We start from the raw sequence: 26,372 nt of genomic DNA on the forward strand, positions 1-26,372 counted from the left end.
TGTCTCTCTTTGATTATTTTCTGGACAACGGGATGGCCTCAGTCACCAAACCCCAAATATGTTGCGTGTGCCGTAACGAAAAGCAGTTGAAAGATGGGAGTTTTTAATATATATAATATATATATTGTTTATTTTCCTGTGAGATGGGCCGTGCTGACAGCCAGCGTTTCACTCAGACAAAAACTTCCTGTTTTTATGGAGTTCCTTCTATTCCTGAGTCACCGCCTTCTCCCTTCCTCACCTCCAAATATGTTTTTCTTTCTCCTTCACTCCCAATCTCAGCACACACACACACACACCCACACACAGACACGCACACAGACATGCACACAAAGCAGCATATGCTTGTGAACCAATGAAAACATCCATCCTCAGGAGAGAATGTCCCAGTGGCCTCAGCCAAATGTGTGGGGGCTCGTGAGGTGAAAGTAATCTAAATGGTGTTCTGTGCAGCCGGGGTGGCCCATAACACACACTGATGGTACAGAACACACACACTGATGGCGAATCATATCATCACTCCCGCATTGCTGCATATGGGCCTTTTCGACGTATGCCATTGCTCCATAGGGGGCGAGAACATCGGAAATGAGTTGGGCCTCCGCTGAGGGTGTCTCAGTTTTGTCTCCCCTTTCTCCCAGGGTCAGTAATTGAGCATTGACAATGTGAGAAATGTCCGCAAGTCAAATAACAAAGTCAGAAAACATCTGTATGTTCTGGTTGTGTATGATGATGAGGAGGAGGAGGAGGAGGAGGAGCAGGTGAGAGGGCAGAGTGGACGCGCGTCTTTCCGTGTGTGCGCGTGTGTGTGCACTCACACGTTTTCAACGGCAGTAATTTCCCTTGTCATGTATGTTTGTGTTACTAAAAATGCTCCGGTCCCTGAGCTGCTTTCCCAGCTAGCTGCAGCAGCTCCGCGTCTAAAGTGCAACTTGTTTTCATCTTCAAGGAGGAGGCGACCTCTTGCCACCAACGCTAAAAATGGAGGAATTGAGAGCATCTGATCATCTGGGGATATTAAAGAAGACAAATAGGCATCCACCGAAAAGCACAGCAACACAGAAGTGCGCGATGCGGTTTGAGAGGAAAGGAAATCGCCAATGACCGCTTTTCACACAAACTCTGGCCAGATAGGATTTGAACGCGGCGCCATCTTGCTGTGAGGGTGCCGGTGCCCACAGTCTTTGTCAACAGTCTGCGCTTCTGGCACTGGAACGCCTCCTGCTAATTAATAGTGCACCAAAGCGGATTTGCCGCGGCCCTCTCTTTTTAAAGCATATGCCACGCTGTCACCAGGAATTCGTTCTGCGCGAGGACTAGAGGGTGACGGCCGGCTTGCTGACAAGACTTCAGGCGCCGGCTTCCTAAGCACCAGCTGGTCACTTATTAGCTCCGGCATGCATTGGAAGCGCTATTGACGCACAGCTAATGGAGAGAAACAGCCTCAGTTCTTGGGCCGATCTTCTCCGTTCACAGTCAGACAGTCACGGGCAGAGAGATACGACCACAGGTTTCATTAGCAGCTGCAGCGTGGAAGATATTGGGAATTCTAGTCGCTCATTAATTTAAGAGCATCTCATTTTACCTCACCGGGTTTGAGGTTTTCACAATAAGATTCACGGCTCAAGCAGAGTCATCGTCTAATTATACACAAATGCAGTTTCTTAGTCTTAGTCTGCTCCGATTGTCGGCCCAAGCTCACCATCAGTGCCGGAAACTCTAGACAAGAGTCGACAGCGACAGAAGAAAATATCACACGTTGCATTTTAGTGACGATTGACAGCAATTAAATGTTTAAACACATTTGAATTTTCTTGTGTTTTATGCCTCGGTCTATTAATAGAATAGAATAGAATAGAAAGCCTTTATTGTTAATGAATGTATCTGCTCAGTTGCACCAGAGGGCACAGAGTTTGGAGGTTTTGCTGCAGTCGGCAAAGTTTCGTGGAACTAATTTGGAGAGTTTTTGCATAATTAGAGATAAAAAAAAAAAAAGGGTTTGAGGTAAATAACAACATTGAAGTTATAATTTACAGTAAACAAAAATGTTTATTGTTGAAGAAAGACTCAGAGAATTTTCACCAGGAAGGTTGACACTATAGATTTCTTTAGTAGATTGCTTTGAAATGAAATAAGCTCTTCTATCTTGATGTTAAAAGGGTCGCGTGGCCAACAACGAAAATAAAAACACACGTGGCAACTTCATCAACCCCCCCCCCTCCAGCATCCAATCTAGTTTCATAACAAAGATCTCACCTAGTGCCAGATGATTGCTTATTTCAGACTCCGTGTGCTGATAGATAATCGCGTTTCATCTATAACAAGACTGTCAGGTCATTCTAATACACCTAAAGCCCGACAACGCCTCGACCTTCCCAAATCAAGGTCACGGATTAATTTCCTTTCCCACTGCCCCGTGAGCACGCTGCTTTTTGGCTTCAAGGCTGCATCTTAAAAAGGCAGCAAAGACATATCTGTGTATGGTTTGTAATCAGTGGGGAATTCTGCAGTCTGGATCACTGGCTCGACTTTCTCGATCACACTTTGGTCAAAGCCATTAAATCTGCAGTCGGATCAAATTATAAACTGCTTGCAAATGCCACTCACAAACTAAATATTGATTTCTTGGAAATGTCACAGTAGACCTTACGTCAGTAGTCGAGTGCATAAAGAAGTTGCTTTTACTTGTGGCAGCAGCAGCATATAAATATATTCAGATTAAAGCCTCAAAGAGGTTAGCACTTAAACATTCTTAATTAACAGCGCGCAACGACTGGACCACCTGAACATATACCCAGCGTGGGCATTTCTTCTCATTGATCTGTTGCAGGTCATTTCATTTCAAGGTTAAACCGAGGAGCTCAGCTCAACGACTCCTGGGAGTTGGAATCATTTCCAGCCATTCAGAATGCAGTGGGATCCATCTGCGATCCCACAGTTCACAAAGAAGGTCATTGGAGAACTAAGAGCAAGGAAAGACACGAATATATATTAAACGGGGCATTTAGAGAAGTCCAGATTAATGATTACCGTATCAGACGGGACAGGTCATCAGCGACTGGGAGGAAGAGGAGGAGGAGGATGTGTCTTCTCTGATCACAGCGCAGGTGCTGCTGCGCCAGAGCCAAACGAGACGCGCCTGATCCTCATTCCTCATCAACCAGTTAGCAGATTCTAGTGACGCTCACGTCTGAAGTTCACTGACAGAGCCTGAACACACCGCCGTCATTTAATCCATCAATACACTACAAGAAATAACGCACGGATTGTATCTGAGCTTTAATGATTGCTGAGCCCACCTAACAAATATTTATTTTATTACAATCGCCACCAGCGTTACAGACAGACAGGCAGGCAGGCAGGCAGGCAGACAGGCAGACAGACAGACAGACAGACAGGCAGGCAGACAGACAGACACACAGACAGACACACAGGCAGGCAGGCAGTCGTTAGCGTGTTTTAGCTCATTTTCACTGCGTGAAGAATGATTTAGACGTCAAATCATCTTTTAATCCTGCATTGGAGCGGCAGGGCTGAATGAGGAGCAGGATCAAAGACCTGGCTGCAGCTCAGAGGCACCGGGGGGGGGGACAGACCTTCAGCCCTTCAGCATCTTCTCCTCCTCCTGAGCTGGCGCTGCTGAAGTGAACATGATCGGTCTCTCCTTTTTCGCTCCTCTTTAATCTGCTCTGCTACGTTCTGATCTGTTCTGAGATGCCTCCCTTTCACTCTTGCTCTCCCTGCTGACACCCAGTTCAAAGGAGGGGCCTCCATCTAAGTACCCCCCCCTACACCGCCAACATGCATCACACTCTGATGCATCTGCAGCTCCTCCTCAGTGGGGGGTATTTAGCTCTTGCCTCTGACACTCTTAGGTTTTCCTCACTTCATCTTTCACTTTCTCTCTCATCCTTTTTCTCTCTGTTGCTTTCCTCTTCAACTTCTTCTACTCCTTCGACAGAAACAAGACTCCTGCAGCGTTGCAGGTAAAATTCTTCCCCAACCTGCACGAAGAATGTTCAGAGTACATGAAACTACTTTTTTATTTTACGAGAGTTACTTTTTACACAAGTAATTCAACTTCTTTGTGAGTACTTCTTCCCTTCTTCCCTGTGATGGCAAACGGCTCTGACTTGGTCCTCTGTGGAGGAGGACAACAACAAAAAGAAGCCTTGTGTCGGTTTGCTCCTGGATCTCCAGTCGAATCAAATCCAGACAACGCCAAACAAATCCTTCAAATAAATCATTTGCTTTGGAACGGCTCGGCACCCTCTCGGTGGATGATCCTCCCCGCACGATGATATTCTTGGAGATTCGGACCGAAATAGAGACGCCGTTCCCCACCTGAGAAAAAAGAGGCTCTGAAAGTTAGCGCTCGGCGGAGTGGAGTGATGGTATATTTCAGATCCACTTCGCTGCATCCTGCCAGTGTACCCGTGTTTGTGCTCACCGTGGGAGGCGCGAGGTCAGGCGACTCCTCCTTCACGGCCTGCGGAGCCGAAACCGGCAAAACGGCACCGCTGGTGGCCTCTAAAGGGAAAGTTACTCCTCAGAGGTTCCCCATGTCAAAGGTCAAAGCTCATTATGTAAATATAGCAGCACACCTTAATAAAAACCTCAGTGAGGGCTGGAACCATGCGGCATATAGAAAAAAGCGTTCTATTCCCTAAATCATCCTGAAGCCCAGAGTGAAAGATCCTGATATTATCTCAAAATGTTCTGACAGAGATTGAGCAGTTTTGGTTATTGCAGTAGTTTGGGGGGCGGAGCCAAGAGAGACCTGGAGTGTCAAACAATATCAAGGGATTTTATCTATCCGAAACATTAATCATCAGTTCATTTTAGATCTGAGACATATTTTGCATTTACTAAAAGCTAAAATCTCAGCGTTCGCCTTTTCCCCTTTAGGAACCGACAACATGAAGGGATGAGGAGACAATCGAGAGAGATATAAAGATTACCGCCACAAAGCCGGGATTGCGTTGTTCAAACAGCAACAACATGTTGGTAATTTGTACCTTAATGGGACGCGCTCTCCCAGTGCAGCACTGCCCCCCTGTGGTCATCAGAGGAACGGCAGCGGTCAAACCAACGTTTCATGGTTTCTTTTAACAAATGATCTTTGGGGCAGAAGGGGACACAAACAATACAGGCATTGTTAATAAGGGTAATAATTAAATAAATATAGCTTTAAAATCAGGACATGGAGTCGAGCTGTGGATCTCAAGAGGAGGTTTGAAAAAGAATCTAGCTACGAGAGATAAGATAAGATAAAAGTTATTGATCCTTCAGTGGGGAAAGTTCTCCGTCAGAGCTGCTCAAAAGACAAATGAAATTAATTAATCACAAATACAATAGTTATATTGCCCATTATATTATCCACACTCTGTACAACTAAAATGCGGGAACAGTATAAACTTTAGAACAAGGTAAAAATCCGAAAGTGTAAACAGTATAAACATCAAAACTCATCAGCCATGGCTCCAGGGACGAGGAGGTTGCAGTGCAGCACGCATAGATTATTATAATGTATTATGAATGATTATTATAAATGCATAGAGTACAGCTGTGTAATCTGAAACCACCATATTCAATTATTCCTGAATTATTTTGTCTCACTTAATTAGAAAACATTTCATGTCCTCAATGCACAGAGGACAGTTTAGGTGTCCACACACACACACACCTTCAGTAAACTAGGACAAGTAGAAATAAAGAAAAGGCACTTGAAGGATTACGTGTTTTTTTTATATTGGGTTACATCCTGCCGTCTTGTCGGCTCATTTATCTGAGCTGCTTTGCTGACATTGCTGAGGACAGCAAGCAGGAAGGACACCGACCTCCACGTCTTTTCAAAAACGCAGGAAGCCTTGAGGGCTGATGACAAATGGCCAGAGCGACCCCGGAGGGCGTTGGTTCAAAACCCGGCTCCCGGCCCAACAAACAGTCCGCAGAGGCGGGTTTGGAAACCGTTAAGCATTCTTTCTTTCTTTCTTCTTTTCAATTCAGATTGGTTTCCCGTGCCGACAAGCTAATGATACACCATCAATCAATCAATCAATCAATCAAGCAAGCAAGCAAGCAAGCAAGCAATCAAACATATCCAGGCAGCACCCGTTCAAAGATGGATCATTTATTCAAGGTGCTGTAAAAGTGATGGATTAAAGAAAAGAGAGAATAATCTATTTAAAGACTAAACAACAGCAATAAAAGCAGTTAAGAACGATAAAGAGTGAGAGATAAAAAGCAAAGAGAAACGAGATGCCGTGCAGAGGTAATTTTATCATAACAGTAAAAATCCCTTTAAAAACAGTAATGACTGACAGTAGAAGGCTCTGACAAGCGAGTATAAATACTGAACCGATAAAACGAAGAGAAAGAAAACGCTCCGTAAAATGAACGGCTGCAGCTCCTCAGCATTCTGAGCGATAAAGTTTCATCAGCCTGAACTTTAGAATCAGAAATAGAAGACGTGAAGGAATCCAGTGTGACGAGCAGTCCAGGTTCTCCCGCCCTCACGCAGCGTCCATCGATCAATGACTGAACTTTGACCTCTCCTGGGCAGAACCTCCCTAAGACGTGGCAGCACTAGAGCGCCTGCAGGGTGCAGCGGGTAGCGGTGATAGATGGTGAAAGCCTAAAGGGGTTTTTATGTCAGCTTGTCCCTCACCTCACCGGGAAAGGCCGTGAAGTCAAGGAGGATTAATAAGAGCATACGTTCCCCACGTTGCTCAATGACGTTCCATTTGTATCTGAAAGCGTTTATTTGGACTTTTATTTTGTCAGCATGTACATTAGGACAGGTGCCCCCCCCCCCCTTTAAAACCCTCAGGTGGGAAAGTCTCGGTTTTTCCTCCTCCTGCTGACAAAGTCACCACTTCAAAGTCAAAGCAGAGGAGAGGGTGACACACACGCACACACAAGCATCCCCCCCCCCCCCATCCGGTGGGGCTCTTTGTGATGTATAATTGAAGCTGTGTGGAGGAATCCCACTCGGAGCTAAACTTCTCTCATCATGCAGGAATATTCTCTCTGATGTGGAACGACTGGCTCTTTGAACGCGCTAGTTCACACGCCACCCTCACCCCTGCATCGCCCTGGCCCGTCTCCATCGTGTGACACGCCCTCTTTACGAGAGAGAAAGTTATTCATCTGCATTTAACCATCTCAGTTCAACCAGGAAGTCTCATTGAGATTAGAAATCCATTTGTTGACAGTTACATTTCCTCGCCGTTTGTTTGTCTGTTAACAGGAGTACGGAGAAACTGGATGTATCATGATGGGGAAAAACATTTCTGAAGATGGGCCTTGGTCTAAATTAGATTCCATAAAACTTTTAGAGCAAAAAGGAAATACAAATCCAGATTTTCCCATTTACTTATAATTGAGGCTGTTGCCAACAATCCTTCCTGGATCCTTCCGGGGGCTTCAGACATTCAGGCCTCATTTACTCCGTCTGATTTTTATAATTCACCTCCCTGTGCCAATTCTTCTTTCTTCCCCATTCTCCACCCATCCTGCCAGCGTTTCCTCTCATCCTCATCCCCCTTTCAAACCGTGTCCCTTTTTCCTGGCTGTGGTTCACAGACAGGGTTTCAAACTCGCACACGCTACACCCCGACCGGCGTGTTCTCCCTCTCACACAGAGACAGTGTAATAAATGTGTAATAAAGTGCGTAATAACAGGATCACAGCGCTCTGCAGCTCCGATCAGATCCAGCGTGAAATATGAAACAGGAAGGATAAAATATAATATTAGGCAGCGTGAGGTTTGGAGAATAAAGACACAATCCTCTCGGCTTTACATTTTATTCGTTGTCAGTAGACTTGGAGAAACAAAAGTTGTTGGTTTTTTTTCTTCCCCTATTTAAACATTCTCTTAAAGAAAAATATAACAACTATTTACAATCGCTCGTTAAAAAAATACATAAAAAGCGTTATGAGCAAAAATCATGTTGTCTTTCTAAAAGACATAAAGTCACCACAGCTGAGACGAAATCAAATGCTGCGCCGAGTTAACGCCTCCGTACAGTTTGTGCAGCGCGCAAACACACACACTCACACACACACACACTTAAGCTTATCGATGTGCATTTCTGCTGTAATGCCAGATGTCGACATAAATCTCTCTCACACACACACACACACACCTCTCTTATTGCATTCCGGCTAAAACGGCAAGCAGCCCGATTTCGTGGAGCGGCGAGACGTTTATCCTCTCGATTACAGAGAGCTGCTCGCTGAAACCTGCGTTCTGGAGTAGTAAGAAAAAGAGTCAATTAAATCTCGGATGCAAAACTTACTATCTGCCGCCTGATCCGGGCGGACGCTGACAAATCATCCATGCAGGAGATTAATACTGATAATTGGTCAAGAATGTGAGGAATACAGTTGTGCAAAAAAAAAAGAAAAAGAAAAGAATCGTCAGTCTCAAGTCTATTTAAAAGTTTCTACTATCAAGATTGTTTTTTTTTTTAAAGTAGTGGGTACATGAAAACCCACCAATGAGCCCAGAGAGGAGGGCGGGCACTCAGACGTGATGGACAGTGCCTCAAAGAGCCGGAGACAGGAGGCGCAGACTGCATCGAGTCTGAGCTTCCAGAAGGTAAACTGATCTCAATGTCGCAAATAGAATTCCACAACACCCCAACGCACAATCACATCCCGTAACACAGCAGCAATTACAACTACAGACGGCGCAGAAATGGCACAAACAACAACAAAGAAAAACAAGACACGACAAGCTTCCTTAGAAATCACAACCTCGGAGTATTTCTTATCACAAAATATTCAAAAATATCCTTTATAGAGGACTCTCTTCTCTCATCTATACATTAATTTATGGCAAACAAACAAAAATATATATGTATAAATTCATATAGATGCCTTGTATGTATATATATATATATATATATTAGCGATAATCATTTCAAGTCTTTGTGGCAAAACAATAAGAAGAAGCATCACAGAGATCAAAAAAAAAAAAAAAAAAAAGACAGAAGGGGAGAGCAAAAGTCTGATTCCAGTTCCGCCGCCGGTAAAAACTCCGAACGTACAAAGTTTCACTACAAATCATTCTTCAAGCACTTCCTTTAAATATTCTATGAACACGGATGTTGCTGCCTCTGAAATGAGAGGCGCACGGTCAGCGATTACGCTGCGTCACATGATCCTGATAGAAACAAGTACAAACAGACAGCGTGTCTGATAAACACTGTAAACAAAACTAGTGAGCATTGGTGTAAACAGTCTTTAAACGTTATGTGCACCAACTAAGAATCTGCTGTGTGTGTGTGTGCGTGCACATTGTGTGAGCACAGTGCTAATTCATCGTTTTATAACAGTTGCTGCACTAGAATGACGAGAAGCGGTTTTGCTCTACAGGAAGCCGAGAGGCGTTTGTTCTTCAGCTCATTAAAACGACTTATAATACGGTTTTATTTTACAGAACATCCAGGAAGCGGCATGCTGCTAAAATACCTCGCTTCAGAACCAGCGAGCAGCAAAGGAGGCCAGGCGGGGGGGCGGGGGGGGCGTGTCGGCGTGAAGGATGGCTTTAATACTACGCTCCACACAAACGCGCGTTGATTCACGCTCACTTCTCTTTTGTTGACTTCTGACCTCAGACAAAATTAGAAGTATTTGAATGAGGATTGTTAGTATGGTGGGAGCTGTCAGGGTTTAATAGAGGACCATGCAGAGCGCGCCCCCCCCCCCCCCCCACAAAAAAAGAGCCGACAGCAAAGCAGCAACATGAAATCCCAACAAACTCAAATTCAGCATTAAACGTTTTCCCTTTATCTGCTCCGCCGCGCTATTTGCAAAGCTTAAAAAAAATAAAAAATAAAAAAATACACACAAAAATCTTTTCTACAACAGATTCAAACGTTTGGATGAAAGAGCTTGAAGCTAACTGGAGGTACGAGGTGATCTGTTTTCCAAGATGGCCGACGTCTTTTTTTTTACGTCCATCATCAAACTTCTGTTTTCTGGTTTGTTCAAGAGTTTTTAAAAAGAAGCTAAAATCTTCTTGCGTTAAAAAAAAAAAGATGACTGTACAAGTCCTGTGAGGAGGAGAGAGGTGCTCTGGTCCACAGGTGCATCGTGGGTGATGATGATGTCACACAGGGTTGTGGGCAAGGGTTTGGAGATGTGCTCTAGATACGTGCCGATGGCTAGCCCTGCTAGCCCGATCCGTCGCCCGATCAACACGATTTGGTCCGTGGCGTGCGCGGCGCGGCGCCGCCGCTACACTGCCGACACCTGTTCATCTGGAAAAGAGAGGATTAGCTTGTGGTCACCGATGCATCGCTATTTAGATCAGTCCTGTGCGACGTACCGTCCTCACTGTCACCCAGCTCCTGTGATGGGGGGCAGATGCTGGGCGGTCTGGAGCGGTAGTGGGCGGAGCCAGCCGCCCTGGGCTCCTGGTGCTGGAGGTGATGGTTAGAAGCCAGCCTCCGAGCCTCGGCCAGGCCGCCGGCCACTCGGGGACTCTGCAGGAGTTTGCTCCTCTGTAGGGCCACGCTGTAGTCTGGAGGTTTGAGGTGAGGAGGCCTTGGGGGGGGGGCGCCTCCATCTGGGAGGCTGAGATCCCCCAGAGCCAGACCCTGGTAGCCTGGAGGGGTGGGAGGGGGAGCTCGGTAACGCTCGTCCTTGGTGGGGGAGGTGACACAATACACTGGATGGAGGTGGAAATCAAACGAAAGGAGGGATGGTGAGGAAGGGGGGGGGGGGGGGGTGAACAAAAGAAAACAATGAAAAATTAAATGATGGTGATGTTTTACTGAACATGCATCAAAAGGTGTTGAAAATAAGAAGGTGCAGGAAGGAGGGGATGAACGCTGCATCGACAGACACGACTGGAGCTGCCGTTCCTCGTCTATCAACCCGATCAATCGTTCCCAGAGCTGAGGTGAGAACTCCAGATTCTTTAATCAAATGTACAAATCCGGATTTTAAGATGGAAGGAAAAACGATCGGGCTAAACGATTGGCCGATCGTCGCTGGGTTGACGAAGTATTGATCTACTTCCTAGACTACATGTGTCGAGACTATTTCCTCTCCGAACTCTGACATTCACAGGGAATCGGACCCCTCACCTATCAGGCCCTTGTCTGTGCTTGACGTCACCGTTTTGTAGGCGGGGTCTGTGCTTTGCCCTCCGTCCTCGTTGGTTGGAGAGGAGGGATGCTCCGAGGCGTTTCTCCGCTTTACCGTCCCGTAATTCCCTTCGTAGGTGTCCGATAGCGAGCCGGACGACGCCCAGCTCTGCCTGGACTGATTGGACAGGTCTGAGCTGGACTTTCTGGAATGCTGCTTGGTGGCGGCGCCGGCGGCGTCCTCCACTTCGGCGATGGGCCCGGCCAGCTGCGTGTGCTTGAAGCTGCCCAGATGCGTCAGGGGGAGGGACAGAGGATGCCCGTGGATGCCGTGGTCCCAGGGCCGGCAGGAGGAGGCGGGGAGGATCTGGAAAGAGTCGTGGGAGTTGGAGGAGCAGGACGTCCAGCTGCCGCGGCCGCTGTCGGCCACGGAGTCCAGCGAGGCGTGGTCCAGGGCGAGCTCCTCCGTCGAGGTGGAGGAGGTGACCGTGGAGCCCCGCAGCGCGTAACCTCGAGCCAACGACAGGGAGCTGCTGCAGAAGAAGGGAGTCAAATCATCGTTGTGAAGATTCAGGCAAACCACACAGAGTGAGCGGATCTGAAGCGGATCTGAAGCGGATCACCTTGTGCTGGGTTGGCTGTAATCAGCGTTGAGGTGTGCATGCGATGCTGCGCTCTCAGCTGCAGCAGGAGTCATAGCGATGCTAAGAGCGCTAGCAGCTCCGGCCCTGCCGCCGCCGCCGCCGCCGTTAAAGCGCTCCTCGGGCCCGGGGGCAGGGACAGAGTCCACGGAACAGATGCTGGAGCGGGACGAGATCTCACTGTGACTGGAATCCGACAGGTTGTCTGCTTTACCGGCTTGTAGAGGCGTGTAACCTGAACAGAGGGGAACATCGAGGACTTCAGAGTGTGAATGACCATGAAGAACGAAAACAAATGAAGCTGGAAGGAAAAGGAGAGCAGGAAGGTTCTGCATTCAGACAACCTGATTGTTCAGTTCCCTTTTAACAGAATAAAACTGAAACAGCGTCAATCCAGTGAGAACCCATAACACTTATCTTTATTTGATTGTTACAGTTTAGAAACTGTTAATCCTGCAAAAGGCATCAACGGGGGTGGGGGGGGGTCCACACTTAAGACTCTATCGAACAGAAACCTGTAGAACCAAACTTCTGCCAGCTGGAAAACTTCCATGAATGTGGCAACGAGGAAAGAAATCACGGACCAGAACCTCTAAATGTCAATAGTACAAAAGAAAAATAGAATAAAAAACGAACAGTAACACATTTAAAATTTAGAACTCAGAAGTCTCAAACTCAATGAGACATTTCACAGTTTGCTCGCATCGTAACGCTGAAACATTCACAGCATAATTCCCAAAACTAACGACTCCCGGCGGGAACTTAAAACAGGAGCCTCACACCGTTTCAGACGGGGTGCTTAAACACCACCGGCCTGGAGGCGTGTCACATTAAACTGTCAACCAATCAAGTGATTTGCAAAAAGACAAAACATACAAAATAATATTTTTTTGTCCAATACTGCTTGGTTCAAGGTCATTCGGGGGTCGCTCATTGAACTGTCACACCGTCTTCCTCCTGCTGTGTCTGTCCCTGCAGAGGAAGAGGAAGAGGCCTGGACTGACCGCCCTCCTGGCTCTCTGTTTCTCCTGTCCTCGTCTCTCTTCCTGGAGTGACGAGGGGACAGACGCTTCCATTGCTTCTCCGGCCTTCGGGGGAGGACGGTGCGTCGCCTTCCTGTCCCTGGACTGACTCCTTTCCCTCAGTAACCTCAAAGGAGACAGCATCCTCATCCTGATGGGGGGCCCTTGGGATTCTGGTCCTACCGGCGGGGGCAAAGTCGTGGGTCCCTTGTGGGCCCCGGGACGCACCGATTTCACGCCCGTCTCTCCTGCTCTCATCTTCTGCAGCGTTATGCTAAAGTCTGCCCGACCGGATCGCCCTCTCCTGTCCTCCTTTGTGTTCCCCCTTTCGTCTTCACTGCCCTCCTCCTCCTGCTCTGTCTGAGCGTCTCCCTCCCTGCGCTGCCTGGTCATCAGTAGAACCCTCTTGTGGAGGACAGTCCCACCTATGCCGTAGGTTCGCAGGCCGACGGCGCCGGCCTTGGTGCTGGCGTCGCTGGTCAGCGACGAAGACGAGCCCGACAGGTTCATCTGGCTGGAGTTCTGGGACTTGGCAACACCGCCGCCTGAAAAGAAGGAAGGATTGGGATTCATGTGAAACAAGAGGATGATGGGAGATCAATTAACAACTATCCGAGCCCCTCGCCCCGGAAAAAGCACCTTTTCGCGGGGAGCCCTGCGGCGACACGGTGGGGCTGGAGTGAAGGGAGGACACGGTGGAGACGGCGTCGTCAGACGGCCTCTTGGCGTTCCACTCCTCGGACGAGTTCACAGGAGGTTTCTTCACCGCCTGGGGGGGGGTGGAGTCTGAAGAGGCGAAAAGACGGCGTTCAACAATAGTTCGCTGTCCCGAGGGTCCGTCGCCGGGTGACGCAAGGAGGCGACAATATGATGATGGACGCGAATCTAAAGTATAGTGCAGGTGTACTGACTGGGAGTCCCCGTGTCCTTCGCAGTGCTCTTCTTCCTCAGGGGGTTCAGAGGGACCTGGACCTGAAGGACTTGCGACACCCTGTTTTGCGTTTTCCCGGAGGGCAGAGACGACCGCAGGGACACGGGAGACATGTCCGACTTGGTGGCACGTCTCTCACTCAGGTTCTTCGACACTACAAGAATGGAGAGTAAGAAAACCGAGTTCAGTTCGTCTGTGGCAAATACGACATGAAGCTGATGGGCTGACTCCGCCCTGCAGGACACACGCGAGCTCACTAGGGGGCAGCGTAACCTCACAGCGTGCCGCCGCTGCTGCTACATAAAGAATAAGCACATTTTGCACTTTTCTAAGATCCTGTAACAACAATTAGGCTAAAACTGACTTCATCTGATGAGCCGGCGCCACTCACAGGTGCTGTAGGACGGCTCACACTGCAGAGACATGATCTGGTGCTTGTCCTCGTCCGTCTCCACCATCAGGTTGGACAGGTACTGCTTCACCTTCCTGGCCATCTGAGCGTCTTCGTACAGCTTCTTGGCGTTGAGCAGCGAGCTGCGGCGCACCCGCTTCTTATGGGCGCCGCCCTGCACGTCCAGCATGTTGGAGTTGGTGCTGCCCTGACTCAAAGACCTGATGGGGGGGGGGGGGGGAGTGATAGAAGTTTAGATGGATGAGTAGAAGATGGAGGATCAAAGAGGATAGAGGAATGTGTGAAGAAGACGGGGGCAGAAGGAGCGAGTCGCAAACGACAATCAGTCAAATCAAACATAAATCAGGCCACAATAGAATTCCTCGTCCACTGTAAACCCGTTCCTGTTGGACCGAGCATTTTAAAAACGGGACCATGCAACTGAGAGGAGGGGCAGCACGCGCTCGGGTGCCATGCTATCACAACACAGCAGGGCATTCTGTCACGCGGGGGCAGAAAGGGTTAGGGTTAGGGAACAAGAGCTGCACAAGAGCCGATACGGGGATTACGATGTCAGGACGGAAACACGAGCAATAAAACAAAGCAGCGAAACCTGAGCCAAATAGTATCAGAAAGTACTTCTCAGAAAGTTCCCTGATGACGACACGTCCCCTCGTCCTCCGGTTCAGCAACCGCTTGAAGCTGCATTCATTTATACTTCCATTAAAGGACGTTTATTCTATTCTGTCCATTATTTTCTCATTAAGGACAAAAAAACATTCAAAAGTAGACGGGAGATATTCTAAACCATTTTCCTCTTCTTCTTTTTAGTTGGTTGTTTAAGCTACCATATCCTAGCCCGCTAGCATGTCCTCTGTAGTGGACATTTGTCCACTACAGAGGACGCATGACTCCAACACAGTCTGATGAACAAGACAAACAATTAATGATGGGCTTCAGTGTCGTCCGGGTGGATGGACGCCGCGAATGGAAGGGTTAATCACACAGGCTCAGGCACGCACACACACACACACACACACGTGCGCTCAGATGAAGGTGGCTGCATGCAGAGACAACGAGTGGCTGGGGGGTGCAGGCTGGGTTGAGCTTCTGCTGAAACGGGATGGAGCCGGTACCGGGACGCACTTACCCTAAACTCTTCCACCTCTTCTTCCTGCAAGCGAGAGGCGTGAAGATTGAAGTGTGACTTAAAGACAGGTTCGGGTGTTGGGGGGTGGACAAGACTATGTCGAGGTCATGCCACAACAAACACATGGGGGGGGAATGAGTGGAGATGAGACGACACCAGACATTTTGACATCTCCCCATATCAACCTGCAGAGCGCCTCCGCCGCCGCGGCAGCTGGGCGTCGGCCTCTCTCACGCAGCCTCTCTTTTTGAATTTTTGCTGTACGCTTTCACGTTGAAATCGGATTGCGCTTGCAGTACAGAAGGAGCGCCTGCAGGGGGCAGTCACGCACCACAGCGCTGAACATGCTGCAATCCACAGCCGCACAAAGCAAACGCACCGTGGGTGGCATTATCCTACGCTTCCTCGCAAAGAGGAACCAACCAGCAAGAGCCATGGACTGGACAGGAAGTAAAGGGGAACTGATTGATCCAGACATCCAGGTGGATCCAGGTCCAGGTGGACTCACGTTTCTAGTCACGCTAAATGACCTGTAATCTGGACTGTACTCAAGCCCCTGAGTGAGAAGTGTTGACTTGCTGCAGGCTCCACTGACGGGAAGCAGGAAGAGACGAACAACTAAAGGAAGTTGATGACATCACTTACTGGAAAAATACAGGAATTTGATTGACGATCTAGTCACTAATTGTGCACTGTGATCATTTCTGAGCCACAAAAAAAACAAACTAAAAAGCTGTAACTACAAATTATCGAAATTATTTTTTGAGCTAATTTAAGATTTGAGAAAACTGCATTTATGAAACCAGCCCAGATGGAGTCAAGATAGGACAAAATTGGTAAATCTTGAGGTTTTGAGGACTCTCAAGACTATGTCCAGACCCCCCCCCGACACACACACACACACACACCCAACAAGGCTACGGACCCCGGGGTTCCGTTCTGCCGTTCACCATTTGGCTGCATGTCTTCCCCAACTCTTAAGCCATCTCTACAAATAACGTTTCTTCTGGGGCCAAATGCCAAAACCAACCTCTGCCGGAACATGAGGGCGGGGTCCATGTTGGCCGAGGTCAACCGAACCACGTGTCGGATTTCCTTGGCGATCATTCTTAACTTCTCAAAGTTGACGAGGCCGTCCACGCTGGAGTCGTTGCCTGAGAGGAGAGACACACAGACACTCCAACAGTGAGCGTGACGTCAGGTGTTAAACTCGTCAAGGAGATTAAGGATTCACATTCTGGGACATTTGTAACATTTCTCAGCCGAATCTTCAAATAAAAAAAGGAAAAATCTCCTTGCTCTGTCTTGTCATTCCTATTCCAGATCAAAGCGGTGGCTCGTCTAAATCGCCCCGATTAAGTGAAACTTTCTTTTCATTTCCTTACACACCCGGACATTTTAGAGAACGCCGTAAGGAGAAGTCGGGTTGGATAGTTCTGGACTAATAACGAGAGGCAGAACTCTTTAGCAGAAGTAAAGGTCCCGAGCGAAACTAAAGTTTATCGTCATGACAAAACAGAGGAAGCATCGGAATATTCAGAATGACATCAAGTTTAAGACATGCTTCTGGTTTTCTCTTGGTTTATGGTCAGTTGAAGGAAATGTAGCAAAGAGGCAATGAAACAATAAAAGATGTAAAGTTAACTCATTGAGCGCCAGCCACTTTCAACTCAGCTAGTGCCCCAGTTTTCACACATTTTTCCCGATATTCCAAGCCCCACAGAATATTCTTTACTGTGACTATGCAAACGCCAAACCTACCAAATGATAGATTAAAGTCTCTTTTTCTATCAGGAAAATAAGTGGGTAGCTTCCATTTTTCGTTCCGGAGTTATTGGACGTTGAAGAGAGTCAGATTTCAATGTCAGGGTTGGCAGTGAATGTTTGGGTTTTGAATGGCACTCGAAGAGTTAATATAGAGCCAGAACAATGGGCTTGTTTACCTTCATGTAGGAAGGTCAGGTCCTTCTTGACCACTGGAAACAGCGGGATGATGGGGGGCTGCATGCTCTGGCTGCTCAGGATGTTGCGGTACTTGGCCATGTTCCTGGACGGGTCGAAGACGTCCTGCAGGTCTCCAAACAGCTTCTCGTACTTACTGGGCAGTTTCTCCCAGGAACTGCGCAGTCGAGCCACCGGGGCCAAGTTCAGGCCACTATGGGAGAGGGGGGGGGGTTACAATGAGTTATGGTAGGAAAGAGGGTGAAAGGTTAGAGGTTGGAAGAAGTATGTTTTACAATATAAAGAAAAGTATTTTCTCTTTTCCCGTTTTTGTTTGTTCTTCTTATATTCCAATCCGTCTTTGGTATTTATTTATTTCTCAAAACTAAAATCACAGAACTTTCCTGCAACCCGCTTCTCACCTGATGATTGCAAACATGGAGTTGAAGTTTTTGCACTCTCTGCAATGCAGGGCGATTTTCACGAAGTGTTTGATGGTCTTCATCCTCTTCAGCGTGTTGGGCTCCTTCAGGATCTCTGAGGCCACCCAGAAGGTCTCCTGGTTTATCATCTCCTCAAACTGCTTCAGATTCCCACTTCCCACTGAGGAGTCCAGTTTGAACAAGTCATCCACGTACCTGGGAAGCAGGAAGAACAGAAAAGAAACAGTTCTATAAAGTGCATCATAAGCTTTCAGGAAACAGCCGAGATGCTTCAACGGCGGCGTACTCTGTGGACTCGATGTTTCTGAAGAGCTCAAAGTCTCTCATGGAGAGCTGAGCAGCGACCTCCATGGTGCTGAGCTGCAGCAGAGAGATCTGACTCTCTCGGAGGAGATCCTGAGCGTCCTCGTCTGAACACAGCGTCTCCGTCTCCATGTTGTTCTTCAGGTAGTACCTGCAGAGAGAGGCAATGTTCTGGAGTCAGACATACGAAAACCAGAGTGAAATGAAGGCATTAAAGTCGCTCATCTGATATTCACAGATATCTTTGGTGAATCTATCAAAGCTGGAATTGTGTCGTGTTTAAAAAGAAATACTGCAAAAATCCACAATAAAGTAAAATACTGCCGATGTGATGATCTGGTTCTGGATTTTCAGAATACTCAGATGCTTTATTATGAGCTGCAGACGGCAGGCAGGTGGATGGACAGGATCCGGTTTCTCATCCAGAACGTTCGCTGCGTGTTAAAAAAAAAAAGAAATTTTAACACGCAGGGAAGGACATCCAGACGCACTCAAAGTCTCTTTAGAGAGGGTGGTGGAGATTCCTTCAGTGTTCACAGGCTAATTAAACTAAATGAAATACAAATTGATAAACTGAAGACTCATTAAATATTAAAAAACTAAAATAAACACACAATATAAAAATCGAGGAGACTAAATTAATGATGGACAAAGTGGTGCTAAATAACTGGAGTGGCTAATGGTGTGTGTGTGTGTTTGTGTGTGTTTTGGCAGGGCTGCTGTGAGCCCGGCTCGTCCCCCCCCCCCCACCAGACCATCTGTCAATCAGCTGCAGAGAGGCAGAGGCGTGAAGGGGGGGGACTAGAGATGAGAGAGTTCCCCTGCTGCTTGGCATAAAAAATAAAAGACGAGTGCAAACCGAGCTGCAGATGCACTAAATGTGAATCTGATGAACATCTCCGTTTAAAAACCCCCAAAGAACATTGGATTGTCAATTTGCCAGAGATATAAAGACAAAGGCGCTATATATATATATATATTTATATTTATATAGATGCTGCATGCTCATACCTCCAGAGTTCAACCTCTTTGCTACCAATCTCACTCTGACATTTTCTTCCCATGCAGTCATCCATCAAACCCATGGGGGGGGGGGGGGTAATACCATGAGCTTCTTCTGGGTGAGTGCATCTTTCTTATAAGAATTTAAGACGTATAAAAGCACGTGGATGCGTAAACACATTATTTACTTACTCTATCTGTATAATTTGGACTAGGAATGCGTCTGCATCTGCATCATCGTGCAGAGCTGCATGCGCGTATGATAATTCCAGACGTGCCATGCTGTCTCGCTGAGGCCTCCGCCCGTGACAGAGGATGAAATATTCATGCTAACCTAGTTGGGAGGGGACTGGAGAGGGACCGGAGGAGACCAGGGAGGGGGGGCTAGCAGAGGAGTCATTTTGAGGCAGACTTTACGGCTGCAGTCCAATTATCCTTCGTCTTAAAAATGGAATGCGTCCAGCAGCAAGACAGCAACGTTACTCGCCACAGGCTGCAGACATCTAAAAAAAAACATGCTGGTTCAGGACAAACACACGTCATTCTAACCAAGTGATTCCGCTGTCAAAAACGAGCAAACAGGCTTTTACAAGGCGACATTGGTAGATTTATTAATTTCACTGGAACAAGGCGAGTCCTGATTTGTGCCTCAAAGCGAGCGAAAAGCATCGGGTTGGTTTCAGTCCAGATTCTTCTGCAGAGGCTAAAAAATGGGTCGGGTCGAGTCATTCCCACGTGATACCTCAAACTGTCAGATGGCTTATTCTCATTTTACTCGGTCGGCTAATGATGGGCAGTTTATTTTACCGCGCCCAAAGACGAATGCTTTGAAGAGGACTGTTTTTCGTGCTATCGCACTTTGGAATAATTGCCCACTGAACATACGTGATTTTAATAGTAAAGTCTCTTTTAAATACCACCTAAGGATGCACTATTTAAATGTGAGTATGGAAATATTAAGCATGAATGTAATAACTTTTCTTAAAAATGTCTGATGTTTATAATTTTAGAATGTTTTATTGCTTTTAGATTATTATTGTTAAGTGAATTGTGATTATCATGTGTATTATGTTTTGTGTCGTCTTTCTATGTGGACCCCAGGAAGACTAGTTCGTCACTTTTGTGGCAGCTAATGGGGATGCTTTTAAACAATAAACAATACCTCACAGACCGCCTGGTCTGCCCCCGGTCGAGGTGCGTCTAGCTAACTGCAGCAGCTACATTCTCACCTGCCGTTGAGCTGAATCCGATCAGCCAGTTTGGAGAGCTGGTCTGGCAGGCGGCGCTGCTTTATGACTCCCTCTGGGCTCACCGAAACCTCACACAGGGAGTAGGTCTCGGGCGCGGCAATGAAGCCAAACTCATTGACGGTGTGCGCGACCACATCCTTGGCCGTGGTGTCCTTGCTGATGATGATGTAGCAGCTCTGCTGGTCAGCCTTGAACACCCTGATCACCTGGTCTGGGATGTCTGGAGAGGAAGAATAGAGGAGATTAAAAATTTGCTCTAAAATTTAAAAAAAATCACAGTATTTCCATAGTGCATGACCTGGCGTGGTCCAGTTTAGAGCAAAACTTCATCATCACATGCAGCTCGAAAGGAACGGACAGCTTTCTTTTGCGTTGTTGCAGTTTGAAGCTCATGCATGTGAGGTTTAAGGACAGTCAGTCCAATGAAATCTGCACCTTCATCACGGTGAGGGAAAAAAGGAAGAAACAATCGAAACCGAGTTAACCCGAAACCTTCGCTCAATAACGAATCGTTAAAGGTTACACTATTGACTGAGCCACGTTATGCAACGTACCACTAAACGCTGTGAATGCACCGTTGTTTGACTTTAAACATATATTTACTATATGATTAGCAGCGTAAGAGGCCAGAGTGAAAGCTGCAGCTCTCTGGGGCAGCAGCACGCGACTCAAACTGTGCTGCGCGTGTTAAATAATGGAGATGTCGGGATGGAGAGAGGAAGAGGCTACGGCCCATTAGACGCAGGCGGCCCGAGACTCCGATCACCTCAACCAGGTGATGATGAAGAGACCTTCTCGTAAAAGCTCTCGCTTTACTGATGGGTTTGTGACATCCTGGTTACCGGGCAGAAAATAGATCAGTGTGTTTATGACTTTATTAAGCACTAAGAGCTCTCATCTGTCTCTGCGCTATTTTTAGACGGCAACAGCTGAAGCACCTTTCTCATCTTCCTCATCGCTGGAGCAGCAGCAGCACAATGACGACAGGCAAGCTGCCGGAGATGCCAATCACGGCATAGTTCAAGACAATGCTGATGATCGAACCGATGCTTATTTTGAATGCATGTGTCACCGTGTTAGCGCAGGTTCATTCTAGATCTGTCATATTTGAATGAAGGAATTGAGGATTTCTACATCTGTTGGCTGACTGAGGCATGCAGAAGGACAAGGATAGGAAGACGTTCTATCCTAAATATCTGCTACAAAGATGCTTTATGTATTTTTAGTATATTCCTTATATCCCAGAAATATCAAATAACCCCTTATTATAAAGTTTGTAAGAAAATATTGAAGCGTTTTGAGCTCCACCTCAGAAACCCTTGTCTGAAATTAAACCATTGTTAATCGAAAATCTAAACATGAGGGACAAACAGACCCCACTCCCGTTTTCTTGAGAGAATAATTTTACACTTTTATTAAGATAAAAAATGCTTAACAGGCTTATTTCATCCTGAAGGCAACCGCTGAGCAAAAATATTCATGTATTCTCACAAGGAGAGATGAGAAGTGGAAGAAATGTAAATAGAAACCAAGAGCATGAAGGATGTAGTTACGGATGCTGAGACGCAAAGACAGTGTGGAAAATAGAGTCATGGATGAAAGACAAAAAGTGGAGGGGAGGTTGCACAGAAGCTCCACCGAGTTGTGGCATTCGAGGGTCGTATACTTACAGTAGAGGCCCAGGGCTTGGCAAGCAGAGAGGAAAAGGAGAGAACAAAGTCAACATGAGAAGAGGAGAAAGTACGGGAAGAGCAGAGAGAGGCATTCAAACTGGAAAGACGTGATTCATCCCTTCAACATCTGTTTAACATCACAGCAAGAGGAAGCGAAACGGATGAAGAGGATGGGAGCAGAGGAAGAAAAAAGACGCAGCAGACAGAAAGAAGAGAGACGTGAGGATCACTTTCACCAAAAGGACGTCCTATTGATGTGCACGGGAGAAACAATTCAATTCGAAAGCACTTCATTTATCCGCGAGGGGATAAATAAGAATTGTTGGTTTGGACTGAACTTTTCCTTCATTTGACGGTTGTAGAATTACAGACAGGAAATGAATCCTGGCTGCGTTGTGCGCCCTCACCATCCCGCTCACCGACGCTGCTCACTAGTGTTTCATTGGCTCCTACCTGCAGGGTTGGAGAAGTCCAGGATGCTGCTGGCCGGCTGCAGCAGGTCGGGGCTGCTGGACGAGAGGTTGCCGGGGATGGGCATGATGGCCACGCTGTGACGACACTGCTTGGTACCGACGATGCTGTCGTCCTGAGACTGGCCCATGCCTCCATCACTGGGAAAGAAAGAAGCAATGATAGGAAGGGAGGAGGAATAGAGGAGGGTGATGGATGGATCGGGAAGAGGAGCGATTTAGAAAAAGGTGTGATATAAGAGAGACGAGTAAAATAGGATTTATATATATATACATGAAAGCATTTTTTCAGTATTGGCCTAAAACTAATTTTATTTTGCAGTAGCAGACATTTCTTTAAACAAACAAATAAATGGCTGAATGTTCTTTGCGCTTTGAGTTTCAAGCACACGCATCCGAACGGGGGTTCGATCTGTTCTTTGGAGAGTATATGAAATTCTCCTACTAATAACTGCGTGGAAAAGAGATGAAATCAAAGTGCCGTCCCTCACACGACGACAACACAAGATACCGACATCACTGCATTTGTCTTTTTCATATCCAGCAGTGGCACGGCTGGAATTCTTTCCTAAGGAGAAGCCTGATACGGAGCGTTCAGGTAGACACTGAACACGCACACATACGCACACATGAGATGAAAGGAATGAGGATCTGAGGTCACTCCGGTGTTTAATCGGTGTAATTTGCACATGGAGCCGCTGCTCTTAGCTTTCTAGAACCAGTACTGGTGCTCAGCCCTCTGTCTCCATTAACTGGTCCCATTATGAAGCTGAACTGGTTCTGAGTGACGTCTGCTCCACCTGCTCCAAGCAACATTCAGGCCTAAATTAGACGGCCTGGATCTGGATCTGGATCTGGATCCGGATCCGTGTGGCACCAAATGCTGAGTGTTGGGATTCTGAATGGACTGGAGTTTTCAAATCGGGGCTTCTGCAGTTAAATTTAGTGCTTTTAACAATCATGTTAATGGTGCATGGATTCGAAATAAATATTTCTGTATGTCCGTACAGTTTGTACTGAAGACGCTGCGGGACTGAGCATTAATAAATTAATGGTCATGCAAAAACAACAACGGCTGATGATGCTTTGATACCATATTCAATTATATTTAGCACCAATTGGCTAAATAATAAAACAAATCACTGCAGAAAAAATGAAAGAATACAAATTGAAAGAAAACCTAAAGTCATGGAATTGTCGTGTAAAAAGGTTTAGCATGAAGCATTTCAATGCTACAGCAGCGCTAGTCGGTGCGTCTGCACGGGCTGCGGCTGGATGAGGAATATAGTGGGAAATGGTGGCAGCGTTACACGGAAGGTCTTACCCAAAAAGGCCTCTGACGCAGCGGGAAGAAAGACAACATTCAGAAGAGTGAAACAGAAAAGAAAACAAGCAAACAAACAGACACAAACAGTGTTTTGCTTAAGTCATTCAGGTATACAAGAATAGCGTAGCGGCTCACACAGAGCGGCACAAACACTCACGAAGGGCGGACGGATAAAAAAGAAACAGCGTTTGGAAGCACGGGCAAGAGAAATAAGCAGGAAAGGAAGCTTCTTCTATTATTTCTGTTTGTACGCCGTGCAATGAGGGAAAACAAAGCTGAACGGAGAAACAAAATAACACTCGCTGTGAAAATAAGAAAAAGAAGCTGCGCTGAGCACCAATTCTTTGCAGCGTGTTCAGTGATCTGCATTTCTGTTTGCTTCATTCTGCCAGCCTTCATTGTTGCCTGACCCACAACCCGCTGCACAACAAAGTGAGAAACCCACGTCTCCCTGCATCACAAACATTACGAGTCTGTGAGACACGGCATCAAAAAGTCAAAGATTATGAAATCTGCAGGTTCATGTTTTTTTATTTAAGAAACTAGAGAAATGTTTTGTAACTCGTAGAAAGTGACTTCACTTCTACTTCGAAATGTAGAACCTCTTTTGTGACAGAAAGTAAAGCCCCCTCAAGTGTATCATCCGTCGTTCTACTCTATCAGGTGCAGCAGCTTCTAGCAGGACGGATGCTGAAATGCACAAACACTCAACGACACAGTTGTTATAATGTGATGCAACATGATTGGGCACATGTGCATTAATCACAATCTAGAAGAGGATGAAAATGGAAGCATGGGGCTACGAGGTGAATGTCATCTCAGACGAGAGAGAAAAACTGGCCCAAGGCTCAGATCTCGGTCCCTTTTTTTTTTTATTCGATTCTTATCTGTGGAATGCAAGTCTCCCGGATTGATCAATATAGGATGACATTAAGGGTCCACACATTGGCCAGGAAAATCTTAAACTGGCACAAAAAAAGAGAGAGACTTGTTTATTGCCAAAGCGTCCTTGTCTGAAGAGCAGCGAAATGTTAGCCAAGAACAGAAAGAAGCAGCGCTGACAAAAGGCTGAAGAGGATTCTGAGCCGTTAAAGAAGGTCATTCAGACAAATGGGAGTTAAAACTGCAGCACACACACACACACACACAGTGGACAACCTCCCCTTTCAGATGTTGCTTGCATCAGGCCCCGACAGATCCATTTGGACCCACCCGCTCTCATCCATGGCCCCTTTAATCGGTTTGAATGGTGCGGAGCAGCAAAAAAAAAAACTAAAGTGATGAAGGCTCTCGTCTGGTAGATCGACACGATTCGGAGGCGAGCCTTTGAATGCGCCGAGCCGGATCAATAGCCGTGATCACACAAACTGTGCAGCTTTGTGAACACGATCACCGTGTGGAGCCGGGGTTAGAGGAAAGCAAAAGGAGATGGACGCACGAGAGAACGAGAGGCGGGGTGGGTGTGATGTCGTCACGGGAACGGTGCCGATTGGTTAAAGCTGTAATTAACAAGGCCCGAGCGGCATCTTCTCTCCCACAGCCTGACAGTACGGCGCTTAATGAGGCCTGGAGAGGCTTGAAATGAAATCAAGGCTGTATCAGCACGTCATGGGGGGGGGGGGGGGGGTATTGAATGTAAGCCTCCATCTGCACAATCGCTTTCGATTGCTCCAGATGCTGCAAACACAACGGACGGTTATGGATGGCAACGACAATGGTTATTTGATGAGGATGATGATGATGGTGGTAATGACGATGATGCCGATCACATTCTTGGGATTTGGCTAGGATCTATTGAAAATACCGAAGCTGAAGATGTTGTGAGAGCATCCCAGGCCACGGCAAAACTAGAAACTGTGAGATGAGATGGAAAAAGGTTCTGTGGAGCTCAAGTTTCCAAGAGCAGATCAGGACTTCAGCCATAATTTGGTGCCTCTTCATCTTCTGCACATAAACTGTGGGAGAATATTCGGAGTAGATTTAATGCGTATTTCATTCCCATTCAAACACAACCTCATACCTGAACGGTTTGGGAGGCAGAATGCTGAGGCGTGTCTTCTCCAGCATCTTCCTGATCTTGTTTCTACCTCCTGACACGGTGTTGGCCTTCATCTTCCTGGTGCTCTTGTGGTCTGTGGGGAACTCCATGTCTCCAGGAAGGTCAGGGATGGAGAAGCGGCTGCCTCTCTTCTCCTGTATCTTGGGAATGTGGGGGCCACCGTTCTTCTTCTCATGCACGATCCTGCTGAGGAGCTCTTTGAAGACTGGATGGACGAATGGCCGGGGACAGAGGAGGAACGGTCATCGTTTTTAATTGGAGGGCGATGGAATTAACTGGATTAAATGGATTGTGCTCTTTGTGGACGAGAAACTCACCAAATATGTTGGTTTTGACCGTGAGCGAGAGGTGCGTGTTGTTTCTAAAAATGTCAACGGCTTTGGAGATGGAGATGTTCTCAAAGTTCTGCCCGTTGATCTCCATGATCTGAAACGAGACATGTATAAACAGGGGGGGGGGGGGGGTATTGATCAACAGTAGCAGGCTGGAGTGGTCTGGAATTAAACAGCCCGGGAACGCTGGGGTTTCCCAGTCATGATACAAATGTCGACTCAGCACACATGCTGATATGTAAACTCAGCAGTTTACTAAATGCAAAGTTACTTAATTACGCTCTCTCCCACTGAGGGGGTGGGGCTTGGTCAGAGCATGGCGTCGGGGATTGGAT

The 26,372-nt window shown here is 47.0% G+C and overlaps 1 protein-coding gene across 1 annotated transcript in view; it reads right to left on the minus strand.

Moving 5' to 3' along the window:
- Nucleotides 1-10,140: 10,140 nt before the first annotated feature.
- rapgef6 (Rap guanine nucleotide exchange factor (GEF) 6) overlaps nucleotides 10,141-26,372 on the minus strand; it is a 42,259-nt gene continuing 26,027 nt past the window's right edge. The window contains exons 12-30 of the mRNA XM_068745039.1: nucleotides 26,023-26,131; nucleotides 25,667-25,910; nucleotides 23,644-23,655; nucleotides 22,303-22,460; nucleotides 21,847-21,861; nucleotides 20,156-20,396; nucleotides 17,908-18,075; nucleotides 17,601-17,816; nucleotides 17,181-17,392; nucleotides 16,268-16,391; nucleotides 15,238-15,261; nucleotides 14,088-14,308; nucleotides 13,677-13,850; nucleotides 13,405-13,551; nucleotides 13,191-13,310; nucleotides 11,726-11,978; nucleotides 11,103-11,635; nucleotides 10,340-10,681; nucleotides 10,141-10,271 (exon numbers count right to left, since the gene is read on the minus strand). Of these exons, the coding sequence (XP_068601140.1) occupies nucleotides 10,249-10,271; nucleotides 10,340-10,681; nucleotides 11,103-11,635; nucleotides 11,726-11,978; nucleotides 13,191-13,310; nucleotides 13,405-13,551; nucleotides 13,677-13,850; nucleotides 14,088-14,308; nucleotides 15,238-15,261; nucleotides 16,268-16,391; nucleotides 17,181-17,392; nucleotides 17,601-17,816; nucleotides 17,908-18,075; nucleotides 20,156-20,396; nucleotides 21,847-21,861; nucleotides 22,303-22,460; nucleotides 23,644-23,655; nucleotides 25,667-25,910; nucleotides 26,023-26,131 (3,336 nt within the window). The 3' untranslated portion in view covers nucleotides 10,141-10,248. The remainder of the gene's footprint in view (nucleotides 10,272-10,339; nucleotides 10,682-11,102; nucleotides 11,636-11,725; nucleotides 11,979-13,190; nucleotides 13,311-13,404; nucleotides 13,552-13,676; nucleotides 13,851-14,087; nucleotides 14,309-15,237; nucleotides 15,262-16,267; nucleotides 16,392-17,180; nucleotides 17,393-17,600; nucleotides 17,817-17,907; nucleotides 18,076-20,155; nucleotides 20,397-21,846; nucleotides 21,862-22,302; nucleotides 22,461-23,643; nucleotides 23,656-25,666; nucleotides 25,911-26,022; nucleotides 26,132-26,372) is intronic.

Source organism: Brachionichthys hirsutus, chromosome 10, assembly GCF_040956055.1.
Source record: "Brachionichthys hirsutus isolate HB-005 chromosome 10, CSIRO-AGI_Bhir_v1, whole genome shotgun sequence".
Taxonomy (NCBI): Eukaryota; Metazoa; Chordata; class Actinopteri; order Lophiiformes; family Brachionichthyidae; genus Brachionichthys; species Brachionichthys hirsutus.